Source organism: Silene latifolia, chromosome 1 (genome assembly GCF_048544455.1).
Source record: "Silene latifolia isolate original U9 population chromosome 1, ASM4854445v1, whole genome shotgun sequence".
NCBI classification, from domain to species: Eukaryota; Viridiplantae; Streptophyta; class Magnoliopsida; order Caryophyllales; family Caryophyllaceae; genus Silene; species Silene latifolia.
Window position 1 is genome coordinate 8,224,352 of NC_133526.1, and position 24,411 is coordinate 8,248,762.

At 36.1% G+C, this 24,411-nt stretch overlaps 3 protein-coding genes and 1 non-coding gene across 7 annotated transcripts; 2 read left to right on the forward strand and 2 right to left on the reverse strand.

Moving 5' to 3' along the window:
- Positions 1–1,952: 1,952 nt before the first annotated feature.
- On the forward strand, positions 1,953–5,683 carry LOC141596353 (uncharacterized). 4 transcript variants are annotated; one of them, XM_074416492.1, is made up of 3 exons: positions 1,953–2,014; positions 2,231–2,319; positions 3,073–5,683. In XM_074416492.1, exon 3 carries the CDS (start codon positions 3,189–3,191, stop codon positions 5,121–5,123), a length of 1,935 nt encoding a protein of 644 aa, XP_074272593.1. In that variant the 5' UTR covers positions 1,953–2,014; positions 2,231–2,319; positions 3,073–3,188; the 3' UTR covers positions 5,124–5,683. The 4 variants fall into 4 exon arrangements, with proteins under 4 accessions (XP_074272593.1, XP_074272599.1, XP_074272607.1 ...); XM_074416498.1 differs by having other exon boundaries at positions 3,078–5,683; XM_074416506.1 differs by lacking the exon at positions 1,953–2,014 and having other exon boundaries at positions 2,017–2,315.
- Positions 5,684–5,945: 262 nt separating this feature from the next.
- LOC141648825 (glucan endo-1,3-beta-glucosidase 4-like) lies at positions 5,946–8,986 on the reverse strand. The gene is made up of 3 exons (XM_074457553.1): positions 8,830–8,986; positions 8,473–8,733; positions 5,946–6,290 (listed from the first exon to the last, which is right to left on the reverse strand). Exons 1-3 carry the CDS (start codon positions 8,894–8,896, stop codon positions 6,256–6,258), a joined length of 363 nt encoding a protein of 120 aa, XP_074313654.1. The 5' UTR covers positions 8,897–8,986; the 3' UTR covers positions 5,946–6,255.
- A 1,585-nt stretch (positions 8,987–10,571) lies between these two features.
- LOC141596381 (putative F-box protein At1g32420) lies at positions 10,572–12,321 on the forward strand. The gene has a single exon (XM_074416515.1). The coding sequence runs from the start codon at positions 10,680–10,682 to the stop codon at positions 11,805–11,807; it is 1,128 nt and encodes a 375-aa protein (XP_074272616.1). The 5' UTR covers positions 10,572–10,679; the 3' UTR covers positions 11,808–12,321.
- Positions 12,322–24,040: 11,719 nt separating this feature from the next.
- LOC141622571 (small nucleolar RNA R71) lies at positions 24,041–24,147 on the reverse strand. The gene has a single exon (XR_012533016.1). It is a non-coding gene; the product is annotated as a small nucleolar RNA R71 (small nucleolar RNA).
- Positions 24,148–24,411: the final 264 nt, after the last annotated feature.

The window sequence follows — 24,411 nt, forward strand, 5'->3', positions numbered from 1 at the left end:
TCTTAAACTTAAGACGGATAGTGGCGGTCTTAAGCAAGACGGACTGAAATAGTTTATCTCTTCTTCTCTTCCTTTAAAAATTTAATAAAATCCTACCAAATTCATCAATGATACACTTAATTCATATATTGAACAAATTATTGTTCTAATTTCATTAGCAATGCATCACTTTTTTGCTTCAAAATTACCTAAATAAAATTTAATTAGGTTTAGTTTTGTATTTAGGGTTTTATTGAAGAAGTTGTGGTTGGGGTGGAGACAACTAGTCGCCGGAAGGGCAGATGGCAGAGCGGGGGGTCACGTAAGGGTGAGGCCGTGGGATGTGTTGTCGTGGGACTGGTGTAAGCGAGGGCTGGTGGTCGTGGGTAAGGGTAAGGGGTAGGCCGTAGGGGGTGGTAGCGGCGGCAAGTGTGTAATTTGAGACACCAATTCAACCTCAATAATTCTATATAAGTAAGTTAAGTTTGTCTCGTCGAGAAAAATTTTCAATACCACCCTCATAGTGGCTATTATAAAACCTTCCAATTTGTCTTAAAACAGTTAATAGACCATATCGGTTTCCTTGTTAGTCAAAACTCGACATTAACAATGCCTTCCCTTCGAGCGACCCTTTCAAACAACGTCTTTATGCCTCAACTGGTCTCCTGTTCCACTCATCCGAACACATGTGCAACCTCGATCTCTAAGGCCATATGTAACCTCAAGATATGAACTTAAATCTCATCTTCTTTCCTACGTCTTTTCTAACTCAAACTCCGATCACTCTTCCCTTTAATTTTCTAATTTATCACGTGAAATATAACTAAAGTTAAATTGCTAGAGAGAACCGACCCCCCTCCCAATATAACTAAAATCCTCCAGTATTCTCATCCTTTCTAATCATCTCACCTTTATATTTTTCTTTTAAACATCTCGCATTACCATCATACATCCTCTGTGTAGAGATTACCACTACTCTACTCCATTGAGATTTTTCTCACTTAAACTAAACACTTCTATGACCTCTTCACTACAACTAGACTTTGTTTTGTTCAAGCAACTAACTTCCAACTCTACCACACCACCACGGCAATACTCAAAAACACACTCTTCTATACTTCGATACCATCACAAGAGCCATCTTAGCTTTAGCATGTATACTAAGACGTAACATCGTACTCAATCGATCTATGTAATCCACACAATCAATTTATATTATCTACTTAAGACTAAAGAACATACATCTATGATCTATCTACTTGGCATGCATATATAACCATTACGCTAATTGTACTACGTTAGTGACCAACGAACATGCAACTAAGTGTTGGAACTTTCCTTGATACCCCATAGGCCATAGCTATGCATGCAATCCCATTTGTCTAAAAACACAAATGAGGATTTTGAATTTGTGATTGCATGAAAAGATATATAATGACCTAATGTATTTGTTTTAGTAAACGGAAACAAGGTGATCGATATATACTTATTTATTTATGCGGGAAAAAAAAAATCTTATAACTGTAAGTGAAATTTTAGTATTTGCTTATATATTATGTATTTGCTTTAATAAACGATTATTATTGTATATTTTGTTTCTTAAACAAAAGATAACACTTGTAAATGTAATAATTGTACTAGTGAAATTTTAATAGCAATATTAAATGAGTATCATTTATTGGCCACCAAACTTTCAAATAAAGTAAAAATTAATCAAAATTGGAATATTAAAATATGCTTACCCAAAGTAATCATTTTGAAAATATAATGACATCACAATAAATTTGATGGACAAAACTACCCATTACCAAATTCACTCCAAAAAAAGTCAATTAATTCTAAAACTTTATAATATTATTAATATTAATATAATTATTAAATTATTAAATAAAATATAAAAATTATAGGTATAATGCGCATCACACACTAGTGTGCATTTTAGAATACTCATTTATTAAATACTAATACCATAAACGGCGCTTACTTTTTAACCACATTATACATTACACAAACTTATCATTTTTATTTCATTTTGGTAAGTTTATTTTCCCCCTTTCTTATTTAGAATCTTTTTAATTTCCCTTCACCAAAATTTTCAATTTTTTTTTTTTTGCTAAATACCCATTTGCATTTTATACTTTGTTTTGATTTTTCCTACTTCAAATAATTATTTTATAAATTAATTAAGAATTAAAAAGGATAAATTAACTGGGTTTTTTCAGCATTTTTTTAAAATTTTTTTTGGTCATAGATTTGGAATAAAAGCTGAAAACTTTGATCTGGTGAAGTCTTGAAGAGGATCTATGCTGTGTTCATCTTTTTTCTGCAGTTGGACTGTTAGTAAGTTAATTTAATCTTTATTTAGGAATATTGTTTTACCTATTTTTACCACTTTAAGTAGATATTTCTGCTATTTGTTAGCTGTTAAGATTAATAAAATTCTGGGTTTCTGTTGCATTGATTTTGTTATTATGTACTGCGATCTTGCAGATAGTTGACAACTTGGTTAATTTTTGTTGGTTAATTTGTTGTTGTTAGAATTAAGCCTGTGCTCTTCATGATTATAGTGATTGAATTCATTTATTCATTTATTATTTGATTATATGTGATGTTGTTATGATACTTGTATTAGTTTGATCAGTTTTCGTGTTTCGCGTAATTGGACTGTTAATTTTGCTTGATATTCTGCTCTAGATCTGATATTGAGGGTTTGGTGTACAATGTTGAGATGCACCTTAAATAATGTTAGAGCTGTAACTGTTATTGCTTTCTTTAAACGTGAAGTATCTGCCATATTTCTCTAGTTGCATTTTAAAGAGTTGTAACTGTTATTGCGAATCGGATTATGTGGCCTTTGTTATTCGATTTTTCTGTTTCATTAAGTGTGAAGGCGTTTTGGTGGATGACCGATTAGTTTCCTGAAAGACGGTCTTGTGTGTTAATATAACGCAAGACCGACTTATTTAACTATTACCCTTCTAAAGACGGTCTTCTCATATGAGGATTTGTGTTAATTTAATGACTGGTGATTGTTTTTCGGGATCTTTTTTTTTATTTTTTATTTTTTTTTTTTCATTTGGGTTTGATTTAAAGTGCAGATAATGTAGATATGGGCTGGTAGCACCACTCGTTGTCAGTTTATAAAAGGCTGTCTGTGGTCCTTATTCTCATTGAAGTCTTACATCTGATCTGAGGTTTTGAGTCTTATCATGGAATCAAAGAAAGAAGAGGCATTTGTAGCGAAACAGCATGCCGAGAAGCGATTTGCTGAGAAGGACTTTTTGGGTGCCAAAAATTTTGCTTTAAAAGCTCAAAATTTGTTTCCTGAATTGGAGGGAATTTCACAGATGGTTGCCACATTTGACATATATGTTGCATCCGAGTGTAAAGTCAATGGAGAGATTGACTTTTACTCGGTTCTCGGGTTGAAACCAACTGCTGACAGGTCAATGATCAAGAAACAGTATAAAAGACTGGCGGTTTTACTACATCCCGATAAGAATAGAACCATAGGAGCTGATGGTGCTTTTAGGCTTGTTTCCGAGGCTTGGACTCATTTGTCAGATAAGGCCAAGAGAGCTTCTTATTACCTGAAAAGGAATGTTCAGCTGTCTTCTGCAGTGGTAGCTGGGGGTTCATATCCCGAGTATTGTGTCAAGTCGTCCTGTGTTCCTCCTACCTTTTGGACTGTCTGCACTTCTTGTCAGGTTCAATATGAGTATCTAAGGAAGTATGTTAACAAGAGACTCTCTTGTAAGAATTGTCGAGGTACATTCATGGCCGTGGAATTGGGTATAGCTCCGATTAATGGTGCGTACCCTGTTTCTCCAACCCAATGGTCGTTTACCCCTGAAAATGGTCATTCTAGTCATGGATTTAGCACGGTAATTGTCTCGGGAAATGGGATTCCGACACATCATTCTGGACATAGTTCCGAGTATGTTTCAAATATGTCATTTCAGTGGAGCACGAGCCCAGGGACTTCAAATGGTACCGTCTATAAGCCCAACGGGTGTCCTAGTAAACCTGGTAGAAAGCCAAAAACAGAAGTCAACCTTAATGGGAATGGATCAGTTGGTCAAGGTCAACCTAACGGCGTGAAGGTTACAAGACCATATAAGAAAAGGAAGGTCGAGCCTGGAGTCGTTAGAGAAGCTGTAATTCCCAATAATAATGGATGTAGTGTGCCCAAGTTCTCCGTTACTAATGAATCATCAGTAAGGCGGCCCCTCCCCCCACTTTTGGATAATAGAGCCTTGCTGATCGAAAAAGCAAGAATAGCAATAAAGAAGAAATTGGAAGAGATCAAGCTGACTAAAGCGGAGATCGCCCAAAGACCTCAATCTGGAGATGCGCGGAAAAAGCCCAATCCCTATTTGGAGCCCAACAAACTTGGGCCTGTCACCCTTACGGTTCCAGACTCTGACTTTCATGATTTCGACAAGGATAGGACAGAGGAGTGTTTCCAGCCAAAGCAGATATGGGCATTGTATGATGAAGAGGATGGCATGCCCCGCCTTTATTGTCTGATCCGACAGATACTTTCGGTAAATCCCTTCAAAATCCACATCAGCTACTTGGGTTCTAAAACTGACACCGAGTTTGGTGTTGTGAATTGGTTAGACTGCGGGTTCACTAAATCATGTGGACACTTCCGCGCTACAAATTCTGACATCGTTGAAGAGGTCAACATGTTCTCTCATCCCTTGACCCAGGAGAAGGCGGGCCGAGGAGGATGTGTCAGAATCTTCCCTAGAAGTGGGGACATATGGGCAGTATACCGAAACTGGTCACCTGATTGGAATAGGTCAACTCCTTATGACGTCAGGCATCAATATGAAATGGTCGAGATCCTCAACGACTACTCTGAAGATTACGGGGTGTCAGTTACCCCACTTGTGAAGGTCGAGGGCTACAAAACAGTGTATACAAGGAAAACCGACAAGGACGCAGTTCGGTGGATCACAAGGAGGGAAATGGTCAGGTTCTCTCACCCAGTCCCATCTTGGTTGCTCAAAGAAGTTAATGGTTTGCCTGAAGGGTGCTGGGACCTTGATCCCGCTGCTACTCCAGACGGTCTACTCGGGACAGTCAACGAGGTGGAGGTTGAAGAGAAAAGTCGCAACTTAAACACACTTAAATAAGAGGCAAGGTTCAAAACCCTTACCTTTACCTGATATCTGAAGTATTTATCAATCAACCATTGAACCCAGAGAGGCGAAAAGCGAAGTTTATGTACTAAATGTATATGAACGGAAAAAAATCGCGATCGACTGTAGATGGATGCTTGTACAAGCATGATGTTGTTGTGATGAGTTGTTGATTAAGAAGGTGTTTAACATACTTATAGAGAAAAGATTATGATAATTAGGGCAGGGAGTTGATCAATAGGAAATGAGTAGAGTAGCAGTAGCTGTCTGCTTAGAAAACCAATCAATCTACAAGATTTGAACTCAGAAGATTTTAAAGGGTTCATTGTTCTTAAGTGGGTGCTATGCTTATGTAGCATTTACTGCATTTTATATTTTTAATCCATTTACCTTTTTCTCACAGTTTTTTTTTTCTTTCTTTTTTCTTTTTTTTTTGGTTTTTTTTTTTTTGGTTTTGTAATTTAGCTGTAAGACTTCATGAAAAATTTCCTCCCTTCTTGTAGCCCTTCTCGCGCCGGTGCTTTATAATTTATAGCGATGATTTAGACTTCCTCTTCGTAGTCTCTTGTTTTCTTTCTGTGAATTTTCGCGGGGTTGTATTCTTTTGTCCTAGTCTCATCGGTACTTTGGCTGTGAGTCATTTCCTTACATTTTCGTTATAAATGGACAAACGTAGGAAATGACTGAGACGGAGGACTTGCTTTTTCATGAATTCGAGATTTCATTTTGGCTACCTATTGTATCTCGATATAACACTTATACCAACACGGAGTAAAACATAATTCAGCCTGAAAGGTTGCATCCGACACCTGTGAATTTATTTTGGTACGACCTTTATAATCGAGCTTGAGTAGAATAATTTTAGAACACGCCAGTCAAGTCCGAGTAACATAATACAGAGCTCACTACACCGTTCTTCGTAGGTGAATTAAATTGTACTCGTATTGAACTTCTTGTGTAAAACAATCGAAGTCTATAATTAAACTTGTAATAGTCGAGTCGAGTAATTGAAGTGATCGATTATAAACAAATTTAATAGCGACATCAAAAAATTCTGTAGACAGCATTCCGGCAGTAAGAAGGCAGCACAGAATCGGAAATAGTAATATGGAGTAGATGTATGATTTCAAGGGAGAGATTCAAAGTGGCAGTTGCCGTAACCTGTAAGGCAAATACAAGAAGGTGTGTCAGTTACAAAGCCTAAATTTGTTGTCACACGATTCCAGCCTAAAGTAGAACTAATACAAAGTGTATATTACACGTTTTTTCCGTTATAACTTAGAGTATAAACCCAACAACCAACCTCATACAAGAGTCATTAAGAAAAAAACCACCTTGATAGAAGGAAGACATATACAAAAGTTGTTATTCGTTTCATTAGTAAGTAGACTATACGGAGTACATCTGATGTATTACAATTGGTTGTGTAATTTTTGAGTTTTATAATAAAAATTTTAAGTCTGTTTTTAAAGATTATGAGCTCTAGTATAAAGTTTTTAAGTTCGTTTACTTAAACATCAAGCTCAAAAAACTATTCCCTCCAATTCATCATTTTCTTCCCTATTTCCTTAAACAGATTATTCAGGTTTTCTTCCCTAATTCCTTTTTGGGTTGATTTGTGTGGACCAAATTCATTAGCATGTGTAGTAGTGTGTTCTGCGTGGTCCAAATTCAAATTCAAATTCAATTTCTTATTTCTTATGCAAAAAAGAAAGGGGAATAAAATGGTGAATAGGAGAGAGTACAATATAACTCAAAACACAAAAACAGTAAATATTGTTGGAGTTGGATTTTGCTCCAACTTAAGTGTGGTAATATTATCTTACATAGTTTAGACCTGTGCAATAAATGCACAATATTTAGAGTTTCTTTTATCTTTAATAAATTGCTTATATAATAGTGATATCTTATTAATTGTCCTCGTCATAGAATTTTGCTTTGAGAAAAGGTTGTAACTGACAATTAATCAAGAATTGAGCAATGTGCTGAAATGTATTATTAAAAAAAAAAAAAATTATACCACAAAGCTAATGATTTAAAATTTGAAATTTTCTTAATATTTTTTGTCACAAAAGTAATAATAGCAATTTATAGTTTTATTTCATACGTAGTATATGGATCAAGTCATTTTCAAGTAATAACATCAATAAAAGGTTTAGCAATTTATAATTTTATTTATATTTTATTTATATTTTAATTAAGATATTATAGTTTAGAGTTTAGTGAAAATAATATAATTTGATAAAAAAGATTAATCTTAATGAAAGATAATAATTTAATGAAAAAAAATATAATTATTAGTTTCCTTATTTAATGAATACACCTAATTGTAGTTATCTTTCTTATTTAATAAGATGCTTTTTAAAAAAAAAAAATTGTTGAGAGATTTAGTAGATTAGGAATACGAATTTTAAATCTATCGGCATAATCTTTCTAATTCACATTTGTTTGCAACCCAAAAAACAAAATGGTCCAGTTAGGGCCTTAGGGGTAACATGTGACACAAGGCCCATCCTTAAGGGAACATGCTTGAATCTTGACCTTTGCCCACTTGATCCATGTGGATGTGATTTTGTAGAAAGCCTTCCAACACCTTTGTCCCATTTTCTTTACTCGAATTCTTATTTGTGATGGACAAAATTTGTTATAAGTTTGTGACGTAAAATAAAGAGGCAAGTGGGAGGGGTAAGTAAAAGAGGGTTGTGAGAGGTCACAAGCAAGACAGACGGTTTTCTTTAATCTTTAATTTTTTGGACCATTTTTTGGAGTTTATGACTAGGAATTGTCTATACTTTTTTTGTTGGTGTTTTGAACATGAATATCGCAATCTCCTTTAAGGTACCCATCTGGCCATTTTAAGTTCTTTTTTTTTTTTACTTGAAAGAGTTAGAGATCGAATTCCGAATAACTTGTTTAAGATATAAGAGTTCTTACCACTCACACCAACCAAATTTGATTAGCATTTGGCTATAGTGATGTTTCATACATTGATGCCTCTCATATAGCATTCGTGATACAGTCAATATCGCTACTAGTCGCACAGCGGTGGAGCTAGGAGGCTAGCAGGAGCCAAGTCCCCCCTATGGACAAGATTTTCGTATTTTTTAGTTAAATTTTTCGAGTGTACCTTATAAAATTACTTATTCGACCCTTAAAATTTTTCATCCCCTAAGTTCAAATCCTGACTCCGCCACTATCGTCACATAATGTTATATTCCTTAATGCACCCCTTAAACTCAAGTTAATTTAAAAAACTTTATCACAGTTAGACAACCAATATTAAAGTTGGCAAAATGAAATAATCTAAAATAAAGGAAAACAGATTAAGATAAGATGCACGTACTCGGATCAAGATCGGTGACAATGGCAGCACCATTGAAGTAACAACTAGCACCTTGATGCTTAAACTTTTGAAAGTAACTATTGAAGGCATAAGAAGCATGGTTTTGAGGCGTGTTAGGAAAATAACAAGGTTGATTCTCTTGTATCATACTACAATCTGCACCACCATCTCCTCCACATGCCCAATTCGTTGCTCCTATCAGTACATCATCTGGTGTCTGCACGTCTACTACGCACCATTGTGGCGGCAATTCTCCATCTCCTATAATTATCCATAAAATGCATCGTGTCAGATGTCAATTAGCTTAGTTGGTAAAGTAATGAAATGTTTCGCTTGTGTATTAAACTACATACATACCTGAAATCAGTGGAACTAGAATGAGGAAGAGCAGAGGAATGAATATTTTCAAGGAAGGAAGAGACATTGTGTAGGCTAAAATAGATGAAGTTTGATAGGATATAGCATGGACACTCTAGTTTAAATAACATGCTATTTTGTGGAGTATACTAGTTTAAACTTGGTAGTTTGGACTGGACACTCTAGTTTCAAATAATGTCAATTATTACGGTTGGTTTTGTTTTAGACGAGCCGTTCTGATATGAAGCAATAAGACGGTATTTTGTAACTATTTTATAACCAAATGTGACCACTATTGAAAAATAAGTTACCATAAATTGCATCATTTGGTTACATTAGACTATAAAATGGTTATGTCTGAAGCTTTAGACGAAAAATGGTCGTTTGAAAAATGAATTCGGGAAATTATAATGTTATGTGGTGATTGTGTGAACATAAATCTGAAAACGTAGAAATAAGAGGTCACCGACATGTAAATGAAGGGAGTCACTTGGATTTGATTCAGTTCCAGCTTGGCCATCATCTCTAAACTTTAGCACACGTTAAGGGCAGGCATAATGCTCATTACTGAATTGCGGACTATTATAGAAACTGATTAGTCAACACTCACACTGTATAATTTGTCTACCTTAAGCTAAGATTATTAATTCGCTAATTAGACTTAGTTCAGTCAAGACTCTATCACATTGACTTTTCACTAGTTTTTATTATCTTTTATTCTTCAACAAATCCCATATACATTGTCCCTCAATTCACCCAAAACTCTACTATTCTATTGAATTTCTTCATTAGAACAATAAAAATGTAATTGTTCTTGTTATTTGAGCATGTGTTTGTTTCTTTAAAAAAAAAATAGATATTCTTTGATTAAATTAAGAATATTTTTAATTCTAGTATCACATAAATTTTTCCGGCGACCAAAATGTTGGAAACAAGTAAAGTCAATTGCACACTAAGATAAACTTTTGGGAATAATTTGCTCATTTAAAAGGTAAAGAACTTTTATATCACGTACATAAACATTTGGGATCAATTTGTCACTTTTCCCTTTGACTCAAGTAAACCTTAGCTTAATCGTACCCTAGTTTATACAAATACAAAAATTAGTTTTATTTATTCACCCTTAAAGATGGAAGTGGGCACGTGGGTCGTTGAGCCGGTACGACCCATGATCCATTTTAGCACGATAGAGGATTGGCACGGCCCAACATGGCACGACACGCCATGAGCCGTGCCTAGGACGAAATTTGAGGAAAAAAAACTTTGCCTAACCCATGGTACAACCCACTTGGACACGACAGGCTCAAAATACGAAGATATAAGGGCTAAAGTATATGATTTGTATGGACATGCCCAAACACGGCACGCTAAGGTTCGTGCCTGGGCCGTTATTTCCAATTCACAGGCCTGGCACGACACGATACGTAGCCCACCTTCTCAATTCTCATCCTTGAGACGTGCCATTTTCTTCTCCTAACACGATAGGCCGACACAAGACACGGCCAACTTCCATCTCCACCATTCCACAATATAGAATGAAGAACATAGATTCATCAGCTAGTCTTGCCATAGACGGATATATCTGTCTATAGCTAAAGACGGGTCAAATAACTTGAAAATGGTGATATTTTTGGCCCCACCACCTCACTTATTGCTTATCCTATAGGAATGTGGTATTGTATTTGACACGTCTTTAGTTATGGACGGATATGTGTCGTCGGTAATAAGATTTTGTGTAGATTCATTTCAGTTTCACCCCCATCATTCCCAATTTGTCAACAATTTACCACTCCATCATCATACATTCATACTCCTCTTCTAAGATCCAAATATCTGAAAAAACTAACTAGATGGAACTCAATTGTTTACCTGCCGATTTACTTTGCGAAATCCTAATAAGAATTCCTGCAAAATCATTACTACAAATCAGATGTGTCTGCAAATATTGGTATTCTCTAATTAACTCTTCTAATTTCATTTCATTACACCTAAATCACACCCATGTTTCTCAAAACCCTAAAATTCTCTTCAGACGAATGCTCATGTTTGAATTCAAAGAAACATACACCTTACACCATGACAATCAACATTTCAATTCAATTGAATCCCTTTATTTCCCTTTCAAAAGTAAAAGTGAATTTTTTGTTATTCTGGGTTGTGTTAATGGTTTAGTTTGTTTATGGGATTATAAATCTGGGATTGTTTTATTATGGAACCCTAGTATTAGAAAATGTTACATTCTTCCCGATTCTTCCGGTTCAAAATATCCCCCGGGTCGTGTTTTCGGGTTCGGGTTTGATGTCTTGACAAATGATTATAAAGTAGTTAGCAAAATTGATGATGATCATAATTATGTGTTCTCACTTAGGGAAAAATGTTGGAGGAAGATTGATTTTGTACCTAATTGGAATACCCGGTCTCGGCCTCGAACTGTAGGAGGAATTATTCATAGGGTTACTGCATTGGATGATCATAGAATGAAGCTTGTATCGTTTGATTTGAGTTCTGAGTCGTGTTCCGAGTTTGCCTGTCCTGATGAGGTTAATAATCTGTTTCCTTATAGTGAAGTAGAATTGTCGATTTTCCGTGACTCGCTTGTGCTGATTCATACTCTAGATTATAGGAAAAGTGACATTTGGAGATTATTAGAGAATGCCGGGATTAAGTCATGGGTCAAGTTGTTTACACTCGACCTTGGTACGACTAGTTTGCGGCAATTTTTAGTTGGTTTTACTAAGAATGGACTTGTGGTGATGATGGGGCGACCTGGTGCCGTGGTAGAGCCAATTGTGGATAATCCTGTAATGGTGAATCTGGAGATATCTCATCGCGAATATCATTGGCACGTAGAATCGTACCAAGAGAGTTTGGTTTTACTTCAAGAGGGTGTTGATATTGCTCTCTCGCCTCAAAATTTTGCTGATGACAAAAAGGGTGGTATAGTAGACGCTCCTCCAGTGACGATTATCATTGATTAGTAAGATTCAACCGAAGTAATTGTTACAAGGGTAATGGAGTTTGCGAAAATGGAAGAAAATGGAATAAGAAAGTAATAGTTTTCCCTCTGTCTCTTTTTGTTTCATCCGATACCACCACTTTCTTCCTCTTTCCCTTTGTTTTGAGCTGCATTACCATGGTAACGATTGCCCTTATCGCAAGCAAGCCATCAGAAAAGCTCGTTGTCAGTACTTTTGTTTATCGGTTAAGTTGTAAGTGGAATATATATGACAATATTGTTTATTTCCTTTTCTAATTTTGCTTATTGTCAAAATTAGACATTGTTATGGAGCTTTGCTATTTGATTGTCATTCATAGCGTGTGGCAGACAATGTTCTTGTGAAGTCGTATTTGTAACGAATTTTTATTAAGGATTGTAGGCAGATGTGGAGATAGCTAGTGACACTGAGCAACTCAGTTGACACATGCATGTTTTAGGAGATAATGTTGAATGTTCCTTGATTGTTTGTTTGATGTTTATGGCAGTTTTAAGCATGACCTGATTGTTTTTGTCTATTGTCTCGTATTTGTGTATTAAAACTTTGGTAAAGCTGTCGGATATTAGCTAGCCTGGCACAATGGCAGCGGGAAAAAATGGTCGCCAGAATAGGGCAACCAGGTGCAATGCAGCCTCCTGCAACTTAAACAACAAAGTCTAACAAACAATAAAGGGAAGGGGTAGACATTGTTGTGGGATTATCGGCGGGAGTAATCATCTGGGATCCCTCTATACAGCGGTCTCTGAATGTGTCACTATCCCCAACCGCTGTCCGAGGCCCAAGTATATTTGCAGTCTTCAGGCCACTCTTCGGCTGTTTCCGCATGCCGCCCATCTGTCATCACTACCTCATGAATGTTGTTCATGACACCATTCCAAGACCAAGTTCACCATCCCTGAAAGCTGTTCATACGCATTGATCTTCATAAGAAACTGTTCAAGTTTCCGTCTTGTTCCGATTCTTAGGATCTAAAATATAGAGAAGTGGACAGCATAATGCTCGAAGTGAAATATTGTCATAGATTAGGGTTCCTGTGTGATCCAAGTATACCTTGTAGATTAAAATTACTGGAGGTGGTAAATTGCGACGATTTAAAAAAAGATGGTAAAGAATTGCCGCAGTCAGGATTTGAACGTGGACCTTTGAACATTTTATAGATTGGCCGGAGTTCTACTGCAGCACTTCTATTTTGTGCTACCACGAAACCAAAGACCAAATAAAAAACAGCCAGCTTAGGCATGTTGCTTTGCTTTATTTGTATACACCATAAGACCATAACGGAGTACTTCAGATGTTCTTATCTAAGACGGTCTTATATAAATATTCAACTCATAATAATTTATAAATAACACACCATCCACCTTTCGGAAAGTTCTAAGCAAACCATGTCATCACTTATTATTTAGAAAAAGAGAAAAAAGATAAAATTAAATAAAATAGGAAACAATAAATGCAATAAAAGCACACTAAGTATTAGATTTTGGGCTTTTTGAGTGTTATTAACTAAACAAAATTTTAATTTCAAAGTCCATACTAGAGTTTTAATCTTTGAAATTTTATTGTCTTACAATAATATAAAAATGATAGATTAAGTAGCTAATAAAATGACATGTGACGCATTACATTTACATGTTAACCTTTTCATATTCTATAGTTATGAAATCAACTCAATAAATTTCACCTATAAAAAAATGAATTAACAAAAAGTCTAGCACAATCCTAACAAGCACAAAATGATATAAATGTATCTTTGCTTTGTAGTGATTTGGAATTAAATGGGCAAGAAGTGAGTAGATAAGTATAAGATGAGAAGTTTATTAAGTAATTGCTTGATTTATTAAACGATGAACAAACGGTACATATATACTAATTACAAGAGAGCAAAACCCTAGACCTAACTTGACGGAGAAGCCTATGCAAGAAAAGGAAACAATATATACAAAAGATATGAACGAGAAATATGGTAACCGAAATATATACACTAAGATACGGAAATATCTTCAATACGCCCCCACAAGATGGACGATCCGGAACTAAGGCCAATCTTGGAGAGTAGAAGCTGATGACGAGGTTTGGCAAAGCCTTGGTGAGAATATCAGCTAGTTGGTCATCACCCGCAATATGCTGAACACGCAAGTGACCAGACTGAACTTGCTCGCGCACAAAGTGGAAATCAAGCGCAACATGCTTCATACGCGAATGGAAGACCGGATTTACAGAGTAATGGGTAGCACCCAGGTTGTCACAATAGATGACGAGTTGTGGCGAAAGTTGAATACCGAGTTCTTGCAGTAAAGATTGTAACCACAACAATTCGGTCGTGGTATCTCCGACAGCACGAAACTCCGCTTCAGTGGAAGAGCGAGCCAAAGCTCGATTTTCTGGAAGTCCACGAGAGTGGATTTCGACCAAGAAATGTAAAGTAACCTGTCGTGGAAGTATAAGAGTCTGTGTCACCACCTCAATCAGCATCACAAAAAGCGTGCAAATAAAGTGGAAAAGTACGAAATAGTTGCAGACCATGGTTTTGAGTGCCACGCAAGTAGCGAAGCACATGTTTGGCGGAAATTTCAATGAATATCGGTCGGGTTTTGCATAAATTGAGCTAATCTATTGACAGGGAACGCGACATCAGGTCGAGTGAAGGACATGTACTGAAGGCTTCCAACAAGGGCACGATAGTCAGTGGGATTTGGCAAAGGAGAGCCGTCGGTGTAATTTAGTGTCGGATAGGTAGCCATATGCGTGGTGGCAGGCTTAGACTCCAACATTTTAAACTTATCAAGGACATCATGAATATATTTAGATTGGGTTAGGATCAAACCATGGGTGTTGGGTGTGATCTTGACACCTAGGAAATAAGAGAGTGAACCTAAGTCTTCGAGGGAGAATTTTCGGACAAAACGAAAATAAATTTGGTGACAATCGATGTGTGAGGACTGTGACGATAATATCGTCGACATAAATTAATGCATAAATTAAATAGTGGTATCGGGTTTGGCATACAAAAACAATGATGAATCAGCAATGGACTGTTTAAAACCATACGAAATTAAGAACGACTTAAGTGTGGTAAACCAGGCCCGAGGAGCTTGTTTTAAGCCATAAATTGGTTTCGACAATTTGCATACAAAGGACGGAAATTGAGGGTCAATAAAACCCGATGGTTAAGATATATAAATATTGTCAGCGAGGGAATATTGTAGAAATGAGTTGTTAACATCTAGTTGACGAAAACTCTAGCCTCGAGTAAGCGCAAGAGAAAGGATCAAACGTACCGTAGTTGGTTTAATAACGGGACTGAATGTTTCCGAGTAGTCAACCCCTGACCGTTGATGAAAACCTTTGGCGACTAATATAATCGAGCTTTGTACTTTTCAATAGAGTTATCAGGTTTGTATTTCACACGATAAACCCACTTGCAGCAGACGACTTTATAACTTGGGTTGGGTGGAACGAGGGTCCGGGTTTGATTCTTAAGAAGAGCACGGTGTTCATCAAGCATAGCATCGCGCCAAAGAGGATTTAAGAGGTCGGGCTTGTTTCGTGGTTGATGGTAGGGCATGTTGGTTGACAATGGCAAGTTTGGCGTACTTGGAGTTGGTTTTAACAATGTTGTTGGTGAGGCGAGTGACAACATGACGAGATAGGGGAGGTGGGGCGGTGGTGGAGGTGGCGAAGGAGAGGAGCTGGCAGTGGAGGGTGTGGGAACATGGGACGTGGTGAAAGAGGGTGGGGTGGCTGAGGAAGAGGCAGAGAAAGGGACGAGACTGTTACGTGGGGGTGTTTGCCTAGGTGGGGGAGATGGGGTGTCAACACTAGTGGTAGGAGGAGGATAAGGGATGAGAGTAGGGCCAGCATAGGTGCACCACGAATTGGAATCAGGAATAAGTGAGGTGGAGGAGGTGGATGTAAGGTCGGGATACGGAAATTGTGTTTCAATGAATTTAACATGGCGAGACACATATGTTCTGTTGGAAACGGGCTCAAGGTTGTAATAAGCACTTTGGGTAGGAGAGTAACCAATAAAGATACACGGTTGAGAGCGAGGTTCAAGCTTGTGCTTGGTATACGGTCGAAGCCAAGGGTAGCATAAGCAACCGAAGCTGCGGAGTTTCATATAGTTGGGAGGCGTGCCAAACAGTTTTAAGTAGGGTGACATGTGATTAAGAGTAGGGGTTGGAAACCGGTTAATGAGGTAGACGACATGTGGCCAAAAGGTTGATGGAAGTTTAGCATGTGTAAGGAGAGTGAGACCGGTTTCGACAATGTGACGGTGACGGCATTCCGCATATCCGTTGTGTTCAGGTGTGTGTGGAGGTGAGGTAAGTTGCCCAATTCCATTGTCAGAGAGCGTGAAATTGAGTTTAATGTACTCACCACCGTTATCGGAAAAGTGTTGTAAAATTGGTCGAATAAAAAAATTTTCTACCAATGCACGAAAACGTTTGAAGACAGTGATTAGTGATTGTGTCGGATTTCCGTTTTAGTGGATAAAGCCAAACATACTTTGTAAAATGATCAACGAATATAACATAATATTTGAAATTATCATGAGAATAAATAGGTGATGTCCATACATCGGAAAATACTAACTGCAATGGTGCTGTAGTAATAAAACTAGGGAGAATTAAAAGGAAGTTTGTGACTTTTGTTAACAATACAAGAGTCACAGTGACTGAAATTATTCGATAAAAATATTGAAAGTATTACGTAAATATTGTAGCAGAGGTGCCGAGGGATGTCCAAGCCGATGATGCCACGCAAGAGAGTCACGAGCAGCTACGGCGTAAACATGTAAATCAGCTGGTGTAAGGTGATATGTTCTTCGGCTATTGTTTCCTCGGAGAAGGGTTTTGGTCGTCTGGAGTTCCTTAATAGGACAAGATGATTGTGATAATTCAACAAAAATAGGATTATCAAGACAAAGTTGAGAAATAGAAATTATGTTTTGAGAAATTTGCGGAACATATAGAACATTATTAAAGATAATTTTTGAAGAATTAACAGTGATAGTGAACGAACCGATATACGAGATAAGAAGGGTGGAGCCGTCACCAATTATGAGTTCGTCTAAACCGTCATATGGTGAATAAAAAGAGAGGTTTTCAAGATCATTGGTTATATGGTGAGTTGCACCACTATCAAGGAGCCAATGGGGGTGAGATGGAGGCTGAGAAACAGTGGCGGTGTGAGCGGCAGGTGGAGCAGCGCGATTGTTGGTGTTCGCAAAAGTGTAGGTGTTATTGTTGCGGAAGGAGGTGTTTGGTGGTGGGAAGACGACAGTAGAGTACAAGTCTCTGAACTTGTAGCATTGAGATATGATATGACCCGTGGTTTGACAGAATTGGCACTTGCCTATGAACGGATTAGGGGAAGGCTTGGATGAGGCGACAGGAGAAGAGGGTGGATGTGGTTGTTTGGAATAGGTGCGGTTGAATGGACAGTAAGACATGGTATAGGCCATGGCAGGGTAAGAAGCAGGGTTGATTGTGTGTTGAAGAGTGAGTTCGAAGTTGATTAACTTCTCATGAAGGGCCTCAAAAGTGATAGGTTCATCGCGAGCACGTATGGCATCGATGATGGGTTTGTAAATTTTGTAGTCGAGACCACAAATAGATTTGTCAACAATGTCTTCAAGATCCATTGGTTTGCCCATTATGGCAAGTTGATCGGTACATGCTTTAATGGCATGCATATAGTCGGTAATTGATTGATTGTTTTTGGATAAAGAGCGAAGACGGTCTTTGATTTGGAGAACATGGCCATGAGATGGGTTGGCATAGGTGGTGGCTAATATGGTCCAGTCTTCATGAGTTTTTTTTAGCTTGAAAGACAAGGGGTGTGATGGTGGGTAGTATAGTACCGAGGAGAGCACCAAAAAGAAGGCGATCTTGGCGCTTTCAAGTCGAGTAAGCAGGGTTGGGGCTAGTTTTCTTGTCGGCAGAGGTTATGGTTTCGGATGGAACAGGGGTTTTCCATTGAGAAACGAACAGAGATCATAGCCGAAAAAGATCGACTCAATCTGGGTTTTCCAAGGAAGGTAGGTTAAGGGTGTGAGTTTCTCCACGATGGAGAGGTTGACAAGGATGAAAGGTGAGTTGGGATCATTGGGGTTGGTGATTGTTTGAGAGGTGTTAGTCATGGTGGCCGAGGTAAGACGTCAGGCGGCTATTTGTGAGAAATCGAGTTAGGATCGATGGAGGTCTTGATACCATATAAGATGAGAAGTTTATTATGTAATTGCTTGATTTATTAAACGATGAACAAACGGTAAATATATTCTAATTACAAGAGAGCAAAACCCTAGACCTAACTTGACTGAGAAGCCTATACAAGAAAAGGAAATGATATATACAAAGGATATGAACGGGCATTTTTTGTGTCAATTTCCCCCTTCTTCTCTATGCATTTTTTCCCGAACCTACACGGTTTTTGACCCTTCTAGCTTGCATTTTGTAACTTTAGTCCCGTACTGGCGTACTATGAGTTTTATGTCTCTCCTTGCAGGTTTTTGCATCGGGAAGAGGACTAAGGGAGCTAGCAAAGGACCTCACAAGGCAAGCATAAGGAAGAAGATTAAAGGAAGGCGTAGAAGGACTCCCAACCGGCTGAGAGTCCCTTTATTCGTACTATGAGAAAGGAAGTGAAAGAGGACTCCCAGCCGGCATGCCGGCGGCCGGTCAATCGGCTGATAGTCCCTCCTTGGGGCCGGTCCAGAGCCGGCAGCCGGTCAGCCGGCTAGACTCACCTGGCAATATTAAATCAAGCAGAATTTACAGGGATTTGACAGCCGGTCCAGGACCGGCGGCCGGTCGACCGTCTCAGACTCCTTCTCCCCGCATTTCTATTTCCTTGTAATTTTTAAACTAAATGTTTGTAAAACTATAAATACCCCTCTCCTAATTCATTTTAGGCACACAACCCTAGATCTGAAATTTTCCTTAATTTATGAAATCTTTCCTTAATCAAAGTACTAATCATTCCTTAATCAATATTAATCTATATATATATATATTTATAAAAGAAGCTTTTTTAGAGCGATTCTAAAGCGTCCACATCAACAAAAATCAATTTAGGAAAATATCATAAATAATAATTTTTGATGTAAAAAATAAAGTGGAAAATCTTTTAATTATTATAATATATATATTTCATAAATTATATTCAAGTGATATTTCCAATTTTTATATAAAAACTTTTCCATTTCATTTGACAAAAAAATATTGTTAAAAAAATTATGAAAATAATATAATTAGATTCGTGATAAAAAAATGCTATCATTAGAGTATAAATTTTAAATTATTTGCACATACTAAAGATAGTGTAACTCTTAGTTCTTAATACATTATATGTCCCACATTGAAAAATAATGTAGGTGTGGAGAATATACATATTACGTATAAATAATAGAATGTCCCACATTGAAAGATTAACAAAGTGGGTTAATCCTATGATTATAAATAAGAGGCGTCCTTGAAACTTAGGTATTAACCCAAATCTTTCGAGTCTCTTAATTATTATAATATATATTTACTATATTATATATCCAAGTCATGTTTATAACTCTTATATAAAAATATTTTACATTTCATTTTATAAAAAACTATCATAAAAAAATTATATAATTAGATTTGGGATTAAAAAATGAAATTATTAGAGTATGAATTTCATATCATTTGCACAAAAAAAAAAGAAAAAAAATATGATTATTAATAGAAAGGATAGGATATCGAACTAGGTGAGAAAAAAAAGACGTGCTTCTTAGTATGTTATATGTCACACATTAAAAAATAATGTAAGTGTGATGAACATACTACGTATAAATAGTAGAATCATCCCACGTCGGAAAATTACCATAAGGTGGGGTCATCCAATTATAAATAATAGAATTATCCCACATCGAAAGATTAACTTAAGGTGTAATGATCCTATGATTATATATATGAGTCATCTTTTAAGTCTCTTAAGTATTATCTTAAAAAGCTCATATATGTTACATTTGTCTTATATGTTACATTTGTTGTGCTCTAAAAGTTAAATTGATACAAGCGACCTTGATTTTCTTGATTCAATTATCTAATTATATTATACTTTAATCTAACAATCAAACACCGATAAGACTAACTAACAAATGTAACAATAAGTATGCATGATCTCCATACTTAATAAGTCTTAAAAGCGATTAATATTGATTAATTTAATTTAATGAGAATGAGAATATAAAAATGAGTTGGGTATGATTTCATTATAATGGGATCAACTCACTGAATATTAGTCAAACAATTAAGCGGACAACAGTCGAAGAAATCCAAGTATAGCAAAGAGCTCAAGGTTCAGCTACCATATTAACTCTAGGAACTGACAACACACTAATAATAAAATGCTACAGAAATATTTTCCTAAAAAATCCATAGACCATAACAGCTTATGTAGTCTTAGTACCAAATTTATTTGTATTTTATTATCCACGATTTTTTATTTAAGACGGAATTATCCGTCTTCAACTTTTTTTTGTTTAAATATGTACTTAAATTAAAAGACTTAGAAAAAGAGTTCATACATCAGTTAAGGGGGAAAATACAAAGAACAAAACGTTATTAAATCGAGTTGGATGTCGAACAAGGTGCGAAAAAGATGATGTAATTCTTAGTATATTATATGTCACACATTGTAAAATAATAAGATGTCGTGAACATACTACGTATAAATAGTAGAATAGTCCCACATCGAAAAATTACCATAAGGTATGGTCATCCTATTATAAATAGTAGAATTGTCCCACATCGAAAGATTAACATAAGGTGTGCTGATCCTATTATTATAAATAGTAGAATTGTCGCACATCAAAAGATTAACATAATGTGGGGTGATCCTATGATTATAAATATGAGTCATTCTTGGAACTTAAATATCAACTCAAAATCTTTTGAGTCTCTTAAATATTGTTTTAGATAGCTCTTATAAGAGTTTGTATTATTACCTCCACAATAGTGAAATTTATTTGTATTATACTTTTGATTTTAGTGGTTTCACAATTATATAATTATATATTGTTATATTATCTCCTTTTTTACTCAAATTTAGTAGTTAGCAATAAGTTATTTATTTTTTAATTTTTAAGCTGATTTTTTAAATAACGAACATACATCAGTAGTATTCTTATTATATAAGAGATTTTAAAAGTAACGTTACATAATATTAATTTTTCAAGTTTTAACATTTTTTTTTCCATCTAGAGAGTCCAACCCTTAAAAACTACTTAATATTTATAAGAAAAAATGTTAATTTTATACGTAGAAAAACTTTGGGCTTTAGATAAGATTAATTTGTTAGCAATAAGATAAAATTACACAAATGTTACCTATATACGGGCGAAAAACTTTAGACTGTAGATAAGATTAGTTTGTTACTATTTGCTCATTATCAATCGAATTGGATGTTGAATGTACGAATATTAACATATAGCATTTTCTCATATTATTAAATATTAAATATAACTACTATTAGATATAATGAGTAGCAATTGTCCGTATTTCGAGATTCAGGTTGGATGTCGAAATAGGTGTGAAAAAGATGACGTATTTTTAGTATGTTATTTGTCACACATTGAAAAATAATTGAGGTGTTGTGAATATACAACATGTAAATAGTAGATTTGTCCCACATTGAAAGATTAGCATGCATAAGGTAGGGTGATCTTTTGATTATAAATAGAAGCCATCCTTGAAACTTGGGAATCAACCCAAAATCTTTTGAGTCACTTAACTATTGTGAAAGATAGCTCTTAAGAGTTTGTATTTTTAAGGGTTAAAATTAAATTTAACAAACTATAATTTTGTTGTCACTAAATTGTATGTTTGCTTATAGTGGCCAAAAACATAGACGGATTTATCTTTTACGTCTTTACGGTGGAATGATAGCAATAAGATGATCATAGGAGTATACATTACATGTGCTTTGTGAAAGAAAGAACATAAAAATTAACTTTATGTATCAGTAATTAGAAAATTAATTATTATTATTATGTAAGACGGTCTTATTAACTGAACAAAAAAATTTGAAATGACTAACTTATAAGAATGACACGCGTAAGGAAATTGTCCGTATTTGAAGGGTAGATATATGGTTCAAACAAAATATATACTCCCTCCGTCCCAGTCAATAATTTACATTTACTTTATTCTCTCTACCAAAATATAGCAAATGTAAACTATTCATTAATTTCACACTTGTCTTTGTATTAATCATAAGAGTTATCAAAGCGCCCCCATTGACTTACACTTATGATGATTAGAACTTAATAAATTTTGCTATAATTCGAGATAACAAAGCTTTAAAGGCTACTTAATGCTTAGAATCAAGTACGTATCAAGAGACCATAAGGGATTAAGATATTTCATTTTTTTAGAATTATGTGACACACGGATTTGAACTTCGAAACACCTAATCGATAATGTTCTATAACTTAGTTTTAAAATAATCAAGGTCATTAACCAGTACGAAGTACGGGCTTTCAAACTAGTTACTTAGTAAAATTAGCTTAGTAGTAGTTATCATCAATTGTTTATATTTGGTTATTGGGTTGTAATTTGGAGATATTGAAGGATCTCTTCATTAATTCAATCAAAGTAACCATCTTTCCTTATTGTTGGTACATTTCTCTTCTTATTTACTTTGTTTAATCAATATATAGTTTACATTTCAAGTTGTCTTTTATCATTGTTGAAATTTATACCATGTCTTCTACTTTGATTACTTGTCTTTCTCCAATTATTTGCATTTATCATTTGAATATGTGTGAGTAGAAATCCTCCTAGGGTTTAGGAGGAGTTTAAATGGGATTAATGGGTATGATTGGATGATTAATATTGGGTTTTTGGTGAGTTGTTTAGCCTTCTTATCCATGCACACAAGGTGTTTGATGAATTGTATGAGTGAGAGCACATGCCTTTCTTCATTATTTGCTTAATTCCCCTATGAATGAAAGTTTATGGAGGGTCTTGTTGTATGTTTAGGAGAAGTATTGATGCTTAATGAAAGTTAGGTGTCATCTTTAGGAAGGTCAAGACATTGATTGTTTTTCCTAGGCTAATGCTTACCATTGACCCATTAAATCACCATGTTTGTCCTAAACCCATTTAGATGAACCCAAAAGCCATAGTCTTTAAATCAATCGTTTACACTTCATCACAATCGATTGTCTTAGTTTATATCTAGTTGTTTAAGTTTGAATCAACTCCCTTCATTTTCCTGAATAAATTAGACTAGTATTAAACTAAGTAGAAACTTCTCCATCCTCGTGGTTCGACCCCGATTTATACTACTAAATTGGGTTACAAATTTTGTTGGTGATAAGAAACGACGACACTACATAACACCATATTTCTTACTCATCAAATGACGTCGTTGTCGGGGATGACGTTAGGTTATATTTAGTTTATTAAGAGTCTTAGTTTTAGTTTTAGCTCAATTGTTTGTTTGCTTGAGTAGTTGTGTGTTCCCGTGTAGAGTGCGTGATTTTTGTCTTTCCCTAGTGTGTAAAAACACTAGGAGACTAACAGTTCACCAAGTTGCATGCCTAGGAGAAATCACCACGCATTGCTTTTCAACCCCGACCCCGAGAGGCTCTTCCGGACCTTAAGAAATAGGACCCTAGCAAGAGTTCGAGATTCTCCTCCAACAACTTTTGACCAAGCAACTTCACACCCATCACACCATTGAAACACCAACCCTTCTCCTACCAACCAACACAATTGAGATCCCTATAGAAAATCCCTTTTCACAACTTTCCACTTCCAAGTCCACCTCAATCATCACCTCCTCAAATACCAAACCCACCACCACCAATGGCGGCTCTACGAGATCACAATCGCCCAAACCACAATGATTCTTGCAATCCAATTAATTTTGGTACCTTGGCTCCCAACAATTTCGAGATGCACCCCGCCCAAGTGGAGTTGATTGAAAAAGACTTGTTTGAGGGACACATTGAAGAATATGCCCATGCTCACCTACGAAAGTTCAAGAGAAAGGTCTATATGATGAAGAAGAACGGAGTATCCGAAAACACTCTAAGGATGATGTTGTTCTCATTCTCTTTGACGGGTAGGGCGGACCGGTGGTTGAATAACCACCCTCCGGATACATTCACAACATGGGACGCTTTAGCCAAGGCGTTCATGGCCAAATACTATCCGTCATCCGAGACCGCCATGCTTCGAAATGAAATCCACACTTTCCAACAAGAAGATGAAGAATCTTTGGGTGGAGCATGAGATAGATATCAAGACCTTATCGCTAGTTGTCATCACCAAAGGATTCCGGAGTGGTATATCACCCAAACCTTCTTCCAAACCTTGTTGTCTAGAACTAAAGAAATGGTGAATGCCTCTGCGGGAGAGAAATTTGACCATTTGGGTGATGAGGAAGGGACGACACTAATTAAGAAGATGGTGGACTCGGACGCCAATTATAAATCAAGGGAAAATATGCTTAGGAAAAATGGCAAATACCCTAACGAGAATTCTTCTAGTTCAAATGGCGAAACAAATGCTAAGCTTGATCTTCTTACCAAAGCAACTTG

Coding starts and splice junctions, on each gene's coding strand:
- LOC141648825 (XM_074457553.1), bottom strand. CDS start 8,896: ATGTCTCTTCCTTCCTTGAAAATATTCATTCCTCTGCTCTTCCTCATT. Junction 8,734..8,829: donor TCTAGTTCCACTGATTTCAG/GTATGTATGTAG, acceptor GGATAATTATAG/GAGATGGAGAATTGCCGCCA. Junction 6,291..8,472: donor TGTCACCGATCTTGATCCGA/GTACGTGCATCT, acceptor TTTGCCTTACAG/GTTACGGCAACTGCCACTTT.
- LOC141596381 (XM_074416515.1), top strand. CDS start 10,680: ATGGAACTCAATTGTTTACCTGCCGATTTACTTTGCGAAATCCTAATA.
- LOC141596353 (XM_074416492.1), top strand. CDS start 3,189: ATGGAATCAAAGAAAGAAGAGGCATTTGTAGCGAAACAGCATGCCGAG.